The sequence below is a fragment of the Microtus ochrogaster genome, chromosome 2, assembly GCF_000317375.1.
Source record: "Microtus ochrogaster isolate Prairie Vole_2 chromosome 2, MicOch1.0, whole genome shotgun sequence".
Classification (NCBI taxonomy): domain Eukaryota; kingdom Metazoa; phylum Chordata; class Mammalia; order Rodentia; family Cricetidae; genus Microtus; species Microtus ochrogaster.
The window spans coordinates 21,561,267-21,576,547 of NC_022010.1; the positions used below are offsets into that span (position 1 = coordinate 21,561,267).

A 15,281-nucleotide genomic window follows, 5' to 3' on the forward strand; every position below is an offset into this window, starting at 1 on the left:
TGTAGACCAGGCTGGTCTCGAACTCACAGAGATCCGCCTGTGTCTGCCTCCCGAGTGCTGGGATTAAAGGCGTGCGCCACCACCGCCCGGCTGCTCTTTCCAATTTCTGAGACAAAAGGAAATCCCAGCCACCCCTTCTGAGGCCATCAACTACCAAAGGATCTCCTCTCAGAACCCACAACTCTACATTCCCAAATTCCTACTCCATACACCTTGGTGACCACCCAGAACTAAAGTTATTTTGACAACCTCATTGGGGCATATTTTTTCTGCTTTGACCTTACTGGTTACATTGTTTTTAAGGTTTGTTTCCTTTGATGTGTATCTGAGCATACAGCACATGTGCACAGGTGTCTATGGAGGCCAGAGGAGGACATCAGATCTGGAACTGAAGGTTCATGTGGATCCCAGCAACTATATTATGAGCCACCTGATGTGGGTGCTGGGATCTGAAATCAGGTCCTCTGGATGTGCTCCTTATTTCTCTAGCCCCTGTATATTCATGCGTACCAGTGTTTTGATTCCACATTTAAGTATGTGCATGTGTGGGCATTCCTGCTACCCATGGGGTATCAAAGGGCTTATCAGATCCCCTGCAACTGGAGTTACAGATGGTTGAGAAACTGGGGGTCCTGGAACTGAGCCCCTAGTCTTCTACAAGAGCAACAGCAGTCTTAATTGCTGAGCCATCATTTGGGTTTTATTTTTTGAAAACAGGGTCTCTTCAGGGAACCCTGGTTGTCTTGGAACTCACTCTGTAGACCAGGCTGGCCACGAACTCAGATCTGCCTGCCTCTGCCTCCCAAGTGCTGGGATTAAAAGGTGTGCACCACAACCACAACCCTGGTTTGTTTTTTAATAGTCACTCACATCCTAGAAAGAGCTCCAGCTTTCTATAAAGCTAAGGATGACCTTGAACTCCTAATCCTGTCTCTACCTCCCAGTGTTGATACCTGAGCCACCCCTCCTGGGTCTTTGGACAGGTAGCTTTCTGTCGGCTGACCTGAAGAACAGAGCAAGCAGTTCCCCTTTTCACCCTTACCCCATGGCAATCAGATCCCTGGAGCCAGTGCTAGAAAATTCCTTACCCTACAGAAGTCAGTCTGACCGGACAGTGATGGCACATGCCTTTAATCCCAGCATGTGGGAGGCAGAGGCAGGTAGATCTGAGTTTAAGGCCAGTCTGATCTACAAGGCAAGTGCCAGGAGAGACTCCAAAGCTAGAAACTGTCTAAAAAAATAAATAAGTGACAGTCTGACTGGGCCTACCCAGCTCTTTCAACAGGCCCTGTCTCCATATTGACCTCCTTGAAGTCACATCCTACAGCTACTCCCGGAGAGATATATTACCTAACGCAGAAGTACTCGTCCACGGATGTCTTAGTCTCCATCTAGGATGCTTCTCACCGATGTCCAGCTATAGATTTCACTATTGGCACATACACGATAGGGAGCAGTCCAGTTCTCCCTCCCCCAGGCAACCATCCCCAGTCTCACACTCCCCATCAGATACAGGCACTAAACCATATTCAGAACTGGTCTTTTATTGTGAAAGGGATACAACATGGGAGGTGCTGTGACACTTCCTGGTGACACCAAGGACTATAGCAGCCAGGGTCAGGAACGCCACTGTGGCTAGGCCTAAGCCAAGAGCCACAGAGGTTTGAGCAGAAGAGGTCCAGCCCTCCACAGCCTGGTCACTTGCCTTTCCCAGGAAGATCAGGGGCCCTACAGTGACATCAGCTTCATCTGTCACTGTAAAAGAACAGGACATGGGAAAAGGTTTTGGTTTGTTTTTTTTTTTTTTGCTTGATGCTGGAGAATCATAAAGTCCTCAAGAATGCTAACCAAGAGCCTTGATGAATCACACATGGGAGCTCCTCACTGGGGGATTCTAGGCAGGGGGCTCTACCACTGAGTCACACCCCAGCCCCTCACTGGAGGATTCTAGGCAGGGGCTCCACCACTGAGCCACACCCCAACCCCTCACTGGAGGATTCTAGGCAGGGGGCTCTACCACTGAGTCACACCCCAGCCCCTCACTGGAGGATTCTAGGCAGGTGCTCTACCACTGAGCCATACCCCAAACCCCTCACTGCGGGATTCTATGCCAAGTGCTACTAAGACTTTCTCCCAGCCTTTCATGTTTGGTTTCTTAAGACAGGGTTTCCCCTCTGTAGCCCAGGCTGTCCTTGAACTGTGACTTCCCCAGGACTGGGATGACAGACGTGAGCCATCGCTCTCAGCTCTCAAGTTGAGTAATATTTCCTAAGTATCATTTTACACTGCCTCAGGGGACTGAATGAGGTGTCACCTGACCAGACACATTATTCTGCCTGCTGCCCAATAACATATTGGGAAAAAAAATCGAAGGGTGGCAGAGCTACTTCAGAAACAACTAAAAGAGGCTCAGCACCCTCCCACCTGAAAGTTGAGATATTATCAAGTCCCAGAAGACATTCCCTAAGTCACCCATCGTGATGGAGAAAGAGGAAGCAGCGACAGCAGGTGCCTTAAGAGGAAGAGGAATAAATAGCTCGTGTCTGACATACCGTGCCTGCGGTTTCTAGGAGCCACTGCGTGGGCCCGGGGCCTCGAGTATCTGGAACTGCTACAGTCACCCTTGGTGCAGCAGTCACAGACGTCAGCATCGCCCTCTACTGGCAGCCAGCTGAGGGGCAGAACAGGCAGAGCTCTGATTAGAACTGAAGCATCAGACATGAGGGGGTCTGAGGGTCCCCACACCTGGCCTCCTCACCTCTTGGAAGTCCTGTTAAAGGAACAGGCTTTGTTGAGCTTGTCTGGGGTCTGGTTGGCGGGGGTGACTTTAAGATGGCAGGTGATGTAGATCTGAAATAGAGTCACGAGCAGGCTGAGTTTTTAGAAGTGCCAATGACTTTGAAAATTTTTGTAGGAATGCCAAGTGTGGTGGTGCAGCACTCAGGAGGCAGAGGCAGGAAGATTCAAGTTCGAGGCCAGCCTGTCCTACAGAGCGAGTTCGAGTACAGCCAGGGCTACGCAGAGAAACCCTGTTGGTGGGGGTTGGGTGAGAATACTAAGCTGCTTTTTTCAGAGGACCTGAGTTTGATTCCCACCGCCTGCATGGCTGGAATCTTTTGGCCTCTGCAGGCATTGCATGATGTTTACAGACACGCACTCAGGCATGCACACATACAGGTTTTTGTTTGTTTTCTGAGTAAAATAAGTTTTAAAGATGGTAAAGGGGAGCTGGCTCATTGGGCAAAGGTGTTTGCCACCAAGACTAATGACCCAAGTTTGATCCCTGGAATCTACATGGTGGAAGGAGACAACCAAATTTCACTAGTTGTCCACACACACACACACACACACACACACACCCCATTGCAAAAAGCTTAATTAAACCATGTGCATAGCCTACATCTTTTAATCCAGGCAGGTAGATCTATGTGTTCATGACCAGCCTAGTGTACATAGTGAGCCCCAAGCTAACCAGGATACACAATAAGATCCTGTCTCAGAAACAAAAGGCAAAACAAAAAGTATAACTAGAATAACTGATTCTTGTTTGTGGATTGTGTGCTAGGGCGCAAGCCCAGAGCCTGTTGTATCTTCAAAAGCACTGCTATGGAGTTCTGTGCACAGCCTAGCTCTTGCCTTTGAAAGCTCCATAGCCCAGGCACAGTGGGTCCTGGAAACTAAACTCCATCCTCCACAAGAGCTATTAGCTGCTGAGCTATCTGTCTCCTCAGCCTTGGGGGGGGGGGGGTTCTGGGGGAACACAAGGTCTCACACGTTTGCCTCGACTGGTCTAGAACTCCCTCCATAAATCAGCCTGGTCTCAGACTCAGATTCATCTGCCTCTCTCTCCAGAGTGCTGAGATTAAAGTAGGTGTGCGCCTTTGATGCCTTACACAACTATTTAGGGCTTTTTTTTTTTTTATTACAGTGTGTTTTGCCTGCATGTATGTCTGCCTGTATGCATGCTTGTTATCTGAAGCATAACTTCAAAAGACTGTTGGATGCCCTAGAAGGAGTTACAGGTGGTTGTGAGCCACCATGTGGGTATACTAGAAATCAAACCAGGTCCTCTGAAAGAGTAGTAATTTTTTTTTTTTTTGAGACAAGGTTTCTCTGTGGTTTTGGAGCCTGTCCTGGAACTAGCTCTTGTAGACCAGGTTGGTCTAGAACTCACAGAGATCCGCCTGCCTCTGCCTCCCGAGTGCTGGGATTAAAGGCATGCACCACCACCGCCCGGCAAGAGTAGTAATTTTTTAAGAAGACTTAATTTTATTTTATGTATATTGGTGTTTTATCTGCATTGATGTCTGTGTAAGTGTCAGATCCCCTGAAAGAGTTACAGACAGTTGTGGCTGCCTTGTGGGTGCTGGGAATTGAATCCAGGTCCTCTGGAAGAGTAGCCAGTGCTTTTAAACTTCTGAGCCAGCTCTCCAGCCCTTCAACCAGTATTCTTTAACCAAACCATCTCTCCAGCTCCTATTTTATCCAGTTCAAGTTTAAACCCCACATCCCTTACCTGTGAGGGCCTCTCTGAGCCCACAGCTTCATCTGCTTGTTACTTTCTATTTCTAGCATGGTAAGTCATTGGCTTAAGGGAAGGACTTTGGTAACAGCAGGAGAACATGAAGCCAGACTAGAGGCTCAGGCTTATGCCTGGCTGTGGAAAGTGTCATTACCATATTCCTAGAGCTGTTGGTAAAATGGAATACATCCACCGTGAACTGGAGAGTCTCCGGCCGGGGTCGAGGGGCTTGAAATGCAGAAAAGCTCTCAGACAGACCATCCACAAGGCAGCTTGGAAGAAGAGGGAAGAATGGACAGTTAGCCTAGATCCATCTTATTACCAAAGTTCCCTGGAAGCCAGGTGTCTGTTTGCTTTCTGTTGCTGTGATAAAAACCGACCCAACATGAACATGGGGAGCGAAGTGCTTGTTTGGCTCACAAATGGAACTCAAGGGACCTGAAGACAGGAACAGACCCAAAGGAAGGGCAGACCCAAAAGGAAAGTTATGGAAGGCTTGCTCAGCTACACTTCTATAGCCCAGGCCTACCTGCACCTGCACCATTGCCTGGCTCCTCCCTATTAGGAATTACCAAACCACCCACAGACATGCCCACAGGCCCATCTGGAGTTACTTCAACTGAGACTCCCTCTTCTCAGGTGAATCAAGCCAATAATATCAACCAGAAAAAGTAGCTCACACTTGTATCCCAACACTCCAAAGACTAAGGGTTTTGTTTTTTTGTTTTTTTAAGATTTCAAAGTAGAAGATAATTTAGCTGTGAGGGGAAAATAGCATCAGGAGGGGGGAGCAAGAGAAGGTAATGACGGGACTGGAGAGATGACTCAGCGGTTAAGAGCACTGGCTGCTCTTCCAGAGTTCCCGAGTTCAATTCCCAGCAACCACATGGAGGTTCACAACCATCTGTAATGAAATCTGATGCCCTCTTCTGATGTGCAGGCATACATGCAGATAGAACACTGCATACACAATAAATAAATATTTAAAACAGGGAGAGAGAGAAGGCAATGAGGGTGAATCTGATCAAAATTCACCATATGAGAAGGTCATAGTGCATCCAATTCATATAATATATGCTAGTAAAATACTTAAAACCAAGCGGGAATAAAATGACTCCCTAGCAAGGCGGTCAGGTCTCACCCATGGAAGTCCACAATGGCGTGAGAGGGAGAGCCATTCTGGTCCGGCGAAGGTGTGGCCACACAGTGGTCTACAAACAGCTGCAATGGCGGGTGGCTTCCAGTCTGGACTTCTGCCTGGAGGTGGGCTACTTCCCCCAGGTGGAAGGTGGGGGATGATTTCTCAGTGTTCCAGTTCTCTGAAGGGACAGAGACAGGGGCTGGAGACTGCCCAGAGGTAGCTACATTCCCCGCCCTCCTGACTCCTCCAGCCCCGAGACTCACCCTCCATCAGGCGGAGAGAGAAAGCCAGCTTCTCCTCTGAGGACACAGTGGCGCTGAAGGGAACCCAGGTGGGCAGGATAGCGTGGCTGCTCACGTTGCCCTGCCTGTGAGAAAGACTTCAGCTGCTCCCACGTACCTCCATCCTGGCCCAGTTTGTGACCAGAGTTCTCGGATGGATCAACTAGGTAGCCCGGCCAAGGTCCCCAAAGGTTGGGCCTGTTCCTTAACCCTTCTCTGCCTACACCTGAACCCAGCCAGACACTGCAACCACGGGGACAGAGACCAAAGCATGGAAAAGACAGGTCTGAGGGTAGAAGCTCCGTTAGCAAGCTGAAATCTGGTCTGTCAGCTTAGGCCCTGGTGAAGGAACCGGAAGCTGGAAGTGGCAGGAACCCATCACTCGGAAGGCTAAGGTGAGGATGAGAGTGTCCCGTTCTGACGCCTTTTCAAAAACAGGCGGGTGGGGACGTAGCTGATAAGAGAGTTTGCCTAACACACGTGGCCCTGGGTTCCATCCCGGCACATCATAGACCATGTGTGGTAGTGCGTGCAATGGTAACACACACATTTAAACCCAGTAGCCATACTAGTTGCTGTAGAAGCCAGGTGGTGCATGCCTTTAATCCCAGAACTAGAGGACTGTAGAACAGGAGACAGCTCTCAGTCGCGTTCTGAGATTCCTGGAGGCAGGATCGCCACTTCAGACTGAGGAAGAGGTAAGAGCCAGTGGCTGGCTGTTTTGCTTTTCTGACCTTAAGGTTGAACCCAATTTCTGTCCGAGTTTTTATTTAGTTGGTTGGTTTTTCGAGGCAGGGTTTCCCTGTAGTTTTTTTTTTTTTTGTTTTCTCTCTCTCTCTCTCTCTCTCTCTCTCTCTCTCTCTCTCGACAGGGTTTCTCTGTGGCTTTGGAGCCTGTCCTGGAACTAGCTCTGTAGACCAGGCTGGTCTCGAACTCAGAGATCCGCCTGCCTCTGCCTCCCGAGTGCTGGGGTTAAAGGCGTGCGCCACCATCGCCAGGCTTTCCCTGTAGTTTTGAAGCCTGTCCTGGAACTTTATGTAGACCAGGCTGACCTCGAACTCACAGAGATCCACCTGCCTCTGTCTCCTGAGTGCTGGGGTTAAAGGTGTGCGCCACCACCGCCTGGCATCTGAGTTTTTATCATGCTTCAGACAACCACTGGACACAATGACGTGTCCCAGTCTAGAGCCCCCGGGACATCTGAGCTGCACATGATTTTTTTGCTGTGATTTGTTGTTTTGAGACAAGGTTTTACTATGTAGCCCTAGCTCAGGCTGGCCTGGAACTCTATGGAGACCAGGCTGGCTCCAAATCAGAGATCCTCCTGCCTCTACCTCTTGAGTGATGGGATTAAAAAACGATCCCTCCACACATGATTTTTAAATAAGTGACTTTGTGGTGGGTTATATTATATCCATGGTTACTGTGGGGCCCATGTAGGTCACTGCCCACACAAGTCTGGGAGACACACACACACACAAATACAGAGAGAGAGAGAGAGAGAGAGAGAGAGAGAGAGAGAGAGAGAATATCAAGCCAGACATGCTGCCTCCCAGCACTTGCGAGGCTGAGACAGACCATTGAGTTCAAGGCCAACTAGGCTACAGAATTCCAGGTCACAAAACCAAGTCAGGTCTCCTAGCACACACATTTAGGGGGTAGAGGTGGGGGGATGAGTTTGAGCTTGGGCTTCATGGAATCTTGTCTCAATTTCATCTCTCTCCTCCCAGAAAAAAAGCAATCAGTCCCTTAGTGCACACCTGGCATCAGACTCTCAGCAGGTACCATTTATAATAATCACAGCGGCAAGCCATTTCCTCATCAGAGCAACAATGGTTGTCCTACATGCAGGCAGCCTCATCCAACCCAGGGAGGGAGCAATCCATCCCACACTGACCTGGGGTAGCGGCATTCAATGGGCACCTCCGCTTGGTTAGTCCTCAGGATGGACAGGCCGCTTACAGGGCGGGGATCGTGCATCAGGAAGGTTTTGTAGACCAGGGCATCTTCTGTCACCTGAGGCAAAGTTGTAAGGTTTTGTTTTTCGAGACAGTATTTCTGTGTAGCCCTGGCTGTCATGGAGCTCGCTCTGTAGACAGGCTGGCCTCAAACTCAAGAGATCTGCTGCCTGCCTCTGCCTCCAGAGTGCTGGGGTTAAAGGTGTGTGCGGCCACCGCCCGACTGCAAAATTGTAATGTTAACCAGATCCAAACCATACACCCTGGGAATGCTCGCTTGGCCCTTGGCCTATGGGAAGTTATGGAATCCAACCTAGGAAGGCAGACAGACAAAAGCTCAGTTCTGATGGCCAGTAAAGAGAGCTGGGCTGGAGAGAGAGCTCAGTCCTTAGGGGCATTTGGGTTCAATTCCCAGCACTCACATGGCAGGTCACAACTGTTCATAACCCCAGTTCCAGGGGCTGTAACCCCCCTCCATGATGTACATACAAGCAAAACGCCCACACATAAAAATTAATTGAAAAAAAAAAAAAAAAGTAAAGGTGGTGGCTCAAGCCTTTAATCCCAGCACTTGGGAGGCAGAGGCAGGTGGATCTCTATGAGTTTGAGGCCTGGGCTACAGAGTGAGTTCTGAGACAGGCTCCAAAGCTACAGAGAAACCCTGTCTCAAAAAAAAAAAGTTGAACACCTGTTCCTAGTTTTGATAGTTGAGCCCAAGTTGTCCTCAAACTCTTGATCCTCCTGCCTCAGCCTCTCAAAAGATAGGATTACTTGAATTACAAACCAAGTTTGATTCCACCAAAGCCTATGTAGGACACCTATGAGCTTGGTGGGGGCGCTAATGTACTAAACATGGGTGACCCCAGAGCAGCTGCACCGCTGGAAAATTCCCCCGGCATGGATGATGACTTTCCTGTTGCTGTGTGGAATTGCCCCTCCACCCGTCACATACCCTTTGGCACGTTCCTAGACCCTATGCCATGAAGGCAGAATTAGACACAGCTAGCTGGAAGGTGTGGGAGGAAGCGATTGAGATCAGGTGAAGAACCAACCTGGGTACGGGCGGGCGTGGCTTTCCAAGGTCTGCCTACACCTGTCTCCAGGTTCAGCCTCATCCACTTGGTCCTATCGCCCCACCACAGTTAAACTTTTTTTAAAGCAAGCTTTCGTGTGGCTCAGGCTATCCTTAAGCTTTCTACATAGTTCAGGATGATTGGATTCTTAATTCTTTTGCCTCTGCCTCCCAAATGCTGGATCACAGGCATACAGTTTTTTTGTGGTGCTGGGGCTCAAACTCAGTTCCTTATGCTTGCTAGGTGAACTCTCGACCGGATATAACTTGAGCTATGTCTGCAACCAGTTGAAATGCTTAAGGTCTTTCTGCGAGTCAAGGTCGTCATAACATCCTCTGCCCTGTACATCTAATTCCAAGTTGCCAGGCATGATGGGGTGCCCCTGTAAACCCAGCCCCCCGGGAAAGCAAAGGCCGGGGTTAGAGCTGCAAGACCCTCTCTCAAGAGCCCCAGATTCCGGGGGCAGGGGGCAGAGTGGAGGTATTAGCTCCGTAATGGAGTTGCTTGCCTTGAATACGCTGGGTTCAATCCCCAGCACGGGTTGTTGATTTTCTCAGTGATTGAGTCCAGGTCTTTAACTTTTGAGGCATGCTCTATGTTGCTCCATCTGGCTTTGAACTTGATATCCTCCTGCCCCAGTCTTCCAGCTACTGGGATTACAACTGCATATGCCTAGTTCAGCGTTGTTTTATTTTGTACAGAGTCAATCATGTAGCCAAGGCTGTCCATAGACTCCCAATTCTCCTTCCTGTACTTCCCAGGTGCTGGAATTTTGGGCATGTGTTAACTGGGACCCCAAGCTTTGGCAGGGATTTTTAATGCCTCTAGCAGATGCCTACGCTACCCTCTGCGTTCCTTTCCAACGCCTACCCTGTCACCCTTGCATTCTCTTCGTGGGGAGGGATCACAGATCTGAGGAACCCAGGGGCCAGTAAGTAGGCTGATCCCGAGAACACAGCTGCTTCGATTCCCCCTTCTCCCCATCCGCCAGCCTCCAGCAGCTCCCCCCCCCCCCGAGCCCCCATCCTCCATGGTGACCACTTCCTGTTTACAGTGTAAGGACACCACGCCGTCCCTCAGAAGCGACATCACCAGACGACCTCCCAGCGTCCATTCCCTTCACCGAGCTAGGGACGCCCAGCCTCACCTGCACCCTGCTGCTGCATTCGTGCAACTGGGCCTTAAACCTGACCACATCGGTATCCACGGAAACCAGAGGCTGACAGCTTTCTGAGCCAAGGGTGAGGTGCTCAGGCTCTACAAGCTTCCCGGTGCCAAAAAGGTCTCTATTGACGGTCACCACGAGCTCAGCTTCCAGACACTCCACCTCCACGGATGATGTAGGCGTCACTGGGTTCGCAGTTCCACCGGGCAAGAGCCACTGAGGCAGGGCAGAGCACAGCTCCGTGCCCCCGCACAGCACGAGACAGAGGAAGAGAGGATAGCGGTAGCTCGGCCCCATGGTGCTGCCTGAATTAAGGCTGGGTGCAGAGTAAGCGGCAGACGCTACCCTGGCATCTTATATCCCTGGAGGCCCACCCTCCCACCTGAATTCTCTCGATTGCCCTCAGTCTCTGGTGGAGCCCATTAGCAAGCAACTCAAACTTCAAGCAAGCCTCAAACCTCACCTGGACCAAGAATTAGGCTCTGGTTGTATAGTTTGAAGATACCCCCATGTGATTCCTAGTCAAGGCTTTTGTTTATTTGGTTGGTTTGGGTTTTGTGTTGTTGCTATTTTATTTTATTTGTGGTGGGATTTGTTTTGGGGTTTTGGGTTTATTGGTTTGTTTGTTTGTTTGTTTGTTTGTATCCGAGACAGGATTTCATAGTGTAGCAGCTTTGGCTGTCCTGGAGCTTGCTCCACAGACCAGACTGGCCTTGAACTCAGACATCTGCCTGCCTCTGCCTCCCAAGTGCTGCTTTTGCCACCAACCAGGCTCCTATTCGTGTTTTAATTCTTTTTTTCCTGTGGAACTGGACACAAAGTTTCCTAAAAGCGACGCAAATAAGCGAAGCCAATGCTCTCCCACGGAGCTGGACCCTCAGGTCCCTCTGGGGGAGTCTAGGCAAGTGCTCTAACCTAGGCTTTAACCTCAGCCTTCTTTTCACTTCTTGGAGACAATCTTAGTAAAGTTGCCTGCACCGGCCTCACCCTGTGACCTGGCAGGCCTGAACTTTACAGTCCTCCAGCCTCAATCTCCCAAGTAGCTGTGGTGAAAGGCCTGAGCCATGAGGCTGGGTTCTGTACGCACATGAAAGCCTGGTCGGCCATCATTTTCCACCTTCTCACTATTCCCACCCCTTGGTGCTCAGGGCTTGAGGCAATCGAGTCTGGGCTGGGGAAGGGGCGTGGAGGTGGGGCACGACCCTGGAGTGATGCTCTGATTGAAAGATGCAGGGGTTTCTTAGAAACAGCTGGGGGGATTCTTGCCAAATGAAGACTATAAAGGCATTAATTAGGCATCAAGAGAAAATGTATGTGTCTGGGATGTAGTCAACACTCATCCCTAAGGGCGAACGCCTCAATTGCGATCAACCCCTACAAGTCAAAAGCAGTTTAAGATCATTCATTTGTATATTTTATTTTTCATAATTTTAATTTTATTTATTATTGTTTTTGTTGTTTTGGTTTTTTTTCTTTTCAAGATAGGGTTTCTCCATATAGGCCTGGCTGTCCTGGAACTCTCTCCATAGATCAGACTAGTCTTGAACTAAGAGATCCTCCTGCGTTCTGCCTCTTGAATTCTGGGGTTAAAGGCGTGCACCACCATTACCCACTTGATTTTATTTTTAATGCGGGAAACGCAAAATCCCCCACAACCATCAATTCTGCAGTCTCAAATTTGGGGCCATTTGTGAGGTCAGGACATCTGTAGTGTAATGGAAGACACTCCTCCCGAGAAAACCATGTTCCTGGTCATCGTGTTTCCCGTCCAGGTAAATACTGATGTTTGCTTTTTCGGGCAAGGTCTTGCTCTGTAGCCCAGGCTGGTCTTAAACACACGATGATTCCCCTGGCTTAAATTTCCTAGTGCCAGGATTACAAGTGTGAGCCACCACACCTAGTTTTATTTTAACTGTTTTTTTTAAACATTTATTTATTTCGTGTGGATGGAGGGGGTGGACACATGTGCCACAGTTTGGAGGTCGGAGAACAACTTTCGTGAGTCGGTTCTCTCCTGCCTCATGTCGTCAGGCTCGACAGCAAGTGCCTTTGCCCTAGGCTTCAGCCATTTTGCCAGCCTCAATTCTTCTATTTTATCATTTTCTTTTACTTTAGACAGATTGGCCACACTACCTGATATAGTTTACTTTTTACAGCTGAGGTATTACGTGTCACCAAGTCTGGGCTAATTTTCCCGTCTCAGCCTCCAGATTTTTACCACTCTTTGGGCTTCAGCATTTATATTTTTCTCAGTGGATATATTTATATAAATTACTGGGGAGGTGATAGGAATGTAGCCCAGGCTTGCCTCAGAATCAAAATCCACTGCTGACTGTGAGCGCACACAGCTTTAATCACGGCAGTAGGGAGGCAGAGGCAAGTGGATTTCTGCGAGTTTGAGCCAATTCCAGGACAGCTAGAGTTACATGGTGAGATCCTGCCTCAAACAAACAGCAGAATCCTCCTGTCTCAGCCTTCTGAGTGCGAGGATTATAGGCACGCTACTGCCCTACCCAGCATTAATTTCATGTTTTATTTTTGTGACATGGGGAGTCAAACCCAGGCGCTTACACTGACTGAGGAGTTAGTAGATCTTGGCACAAATATCAAAGGACAAATTCTTCAGCAGAGTCCATCAAGGGACTGTGCTCAATCCGCTTCATTTTCTGGGAGGGAGACAAGGAATTATTGAGGCAGAGCCTGATGTGAGAACCAAGATGGAGCAGTCAGGTGAGCCTGTGACTGAAGCCCAGGTCCCTGGAGAGGAGACTAGAAGGACACTGAGGTGGGCCAGGCACAATTCTGTGGGTGTCAGGCTCACATGTTGGACCTGGTGAGCGAAAATATCCAAGTACTGAAACTGACAGATGCTGCGGTCAGCCCTGGGTGTGAGGAGATGCTGGATGTCAATTAGAGTCAGGTGACTACCACACGGGGCCTGACAGTAATTAGTAAAGGACCTCAGGTTCCTAGGATTAGGGAGGGGCCTAACCTTGGGTCCCTGGCCTTGGCGAGTTTGTTAGCCTTAGCTGTGTTTGCTGGTTGTGTTGGAAACAGGAGCAGTGTTCAAGATGATAGAGCAGAGTCAAAATGTGCTTTGTGCTCACGTCCCCATTCCTCCCTCAACTGGGGCGATCCTTCCTGACAGGTCAGCAGACACAAAGCTGGAGCTGTATGAGGCTGGGGTGGTGACGCATCCTGAAATCCCAGGATGTAGGAGACTGAGGCAGGAGGCTTGTGGGATTGAAGCCGGCCTTGATGACACAGCAAGAACCAGTCTCACAAAATAAACAGAGGGAGCTGTTGAGAGGACTCCACAGCTCAGCGTGTCTGCCTCAAGGTCTAAGGATCTGACTTCAGTCCCCAGAACCCACAGAAAGGCAAGCAAAAGGCTGGAGAGACAGCTCAGTTATTAGGTGTGCTTACTGCCATTCTATAGGACACCAGTTCAGCCGGGCGGTGGTGGCGCACGCCTTTAATCCCAGCACTCGGGAGGCAGAGGCAGGGGGATCTCTGTGAGTTCGAGGCCAGCCTGGTCTACAAGAGCTAGTTCCAGGACAGGAACCAAAAAGCTACAGAGAAACCCTGTCTCGAAAAATTAAAAAAAAAAAAAAAAGACACCAGTTCAATTCCCAGCACCTGTACTGGGTGGCTACTAAACCACCTATAACTCCAGCTACAGGGGATTTGTAGAAGCCTCTCCTGGCTTCCTCTAACACTCATTTGCACGTGGCATACACTAACACATGCATAAACATATTCATAAATAAATTTCTTTTTTTGAGACAGGGTTTTTCTGTGTAGCCTTGGCTATCCTGGAACTTACTCTGTAGACCAGGTTGGCCCTGAACTCTCAAAGATCAATCTTCCTCTGCCTCCTGAGTGCTGGGATTAAAAGCAGGTGCCACCACCATATAAATAAATCTTTAAAAATAAATAAAAGGCAGGAGAGATGGCTTGGTAGTTAGACTACTTGACAGTCTTACAGAGGACTTGGGTTCCGTTCCCAGCACCCACATGGCAGCCCACAACTATCTGTAACTCCAGATGGTCGAGAGCTATCATGTGGTTGCTGGGAACGGAACCCGAACTAAGGAACTCTAGAAGAGCAGCCAGTGCCCTTAACCTCTGAGCCATATCTCCAGCCCAAGAACCAAGTTTCTATTCCCAAGACACACATGGAGGCTCACAACTAACTGGAGGTATGAAGAAGGCATTGAGTCCCTTGAGACTGGAGTTACAGACAAAGGCACCAGGCACATATGTGATGCTTAGAAATATACAAAAATGGGACTGGAGAGCTGGCTCAGTGGTTAAGAGCACTGCCTACTCTCCCAGAGGTCCTGAGTTCAATTACCAGTAAACACATGGTGGCTCAACCCTCTGGAATGAGATCTGGGGCCCTCTTCTGGTGCAGGTATACATGCAGACAGAACACTGTATACTACATAATAAATAAAGTCTTTAAAAATAAGAAAGAAATATATGCCAGCAAAACATTCATACACAATAATGGAAGCATTTTAAATTATTCTAACAAAATGAATAAAATATCAATCAAAAAAATTTTAAAGGCAAGGGCTAAGCTCTACTCAGTGGTAGAGCTCCTGTCTAGATTTCCCCAGTGAAGGACTTTATAAGAGTCACCGTCATGGTGTCTCTTCACAGCAATAGAAACCCTAAGACACCAGGGAAGCATTCTGCTACTAAACTACTGCTCCAGCCCAAGCCACCCATTTGAGCTCCACCCTTCAGTGTGACCCTCCACCAGCTGCTGTATTAGAGCATCTTCCTCTAGGTCTATGCCTAACAACTGCGGCCAGCAAGCAAACATTCATTTGACCCATTAAAGCTGATTGACATTTCAGGTAGCTAGAAAAGACGAGGTGCTGCTTGTCCTGGTGGTGCAAGCCTGGAGTCCTTGAAGTGGGAGATAAAAACAAAAGGATCAGCAACTCAAGGTCGTCCTCAGTTTGCGCATGCAAGAGCAAGGCCAGCTGGGCTAAGTTTCTATCTCAAACAAAAAAAAAAAGGAAAGGAAAGGAAAGGAAAGGAAAGGGAAGGGAAGGGAAGGAAAGGAAAGGAAAGGAAAGGAAAGGAAAGGAAAGGAAAGGAAAGGAAAGGAAAGGAAAGGAAAGGAA

At 49.0% G+C, this 15,281-nt stretch overlaps 1 protein-coding gene and 2 pseudogenes across 1 annotated transcript; 1 reads left to right on the top strand and 2 right to left on the bottom strand.

Moving 5' to 3' along the window:
* Positions 1 to 1,543: 1,543 nt before the first annotated feature.
* Positions 1,544 to 10,437, bottom strand: Zp3 (zona pellucida glycoprotein 3). Its single transcript, XM_005344602.2, has 8 exons — positions 10,123 to 10,437; positions 7,842 to 7,960; positions 5,927 to 6,030; positions 5,664 to 5,841; positions 4,677 to 4,794; positions 2,759 to 2,850; positions 2,553 to 2,671; positions 1,544 to 1,755 (listed from the first exon to the last, which is right to left on the bottom strand). Exons 1-8 carry the CDS (start codon positions 10,435 to 10,437, stop codon positions 1,544 to 1,546), a joined length of 1,257 nt encoding a protein of 418 aa, XP_005344659.1.
* A 1,332-nt stretch (positions 10,438 to 11,769) lies between these two features.
* LOC113458301 lies at positions 11,770 to 11,920 on the bottom strand (annotated as a pseudogene).
* Positions 11,921 to 12,857: 937 nt separating this feature from the next.
* LOC101982151 overlaps positions 12,858 to 15,281 on the top strand; it is a 15,432-nt pseudogene continuing 13,008 nt past the window's right edge.

Excerpts from the sequence above, each read along its gene's own strand:
- Zp3 (XM_005344602.2), bottom strand. The coding sequence starts at position 10,437 with ATGGGGCCGAGCTACCGCTATCCTCTCTTCCTCTGTCTCGTGCTGTGC. Across the intron at positions 6,031-7,841 it reads ATTGAATGCCGCTACCCCAG|GCAGGGCAACGTGAGCAGCC; the intron begins GTCAGTGTGGGA and ends TCTTTCTCACAG. Across the intron at positions 5,842-5,926 it reads CTCTCTCCGCCTGATGGAGG|AGAACTGGAACACTGAGAAA; the intron begins GTGAGTCTCGGG and ends CTGTCCCTTCAG.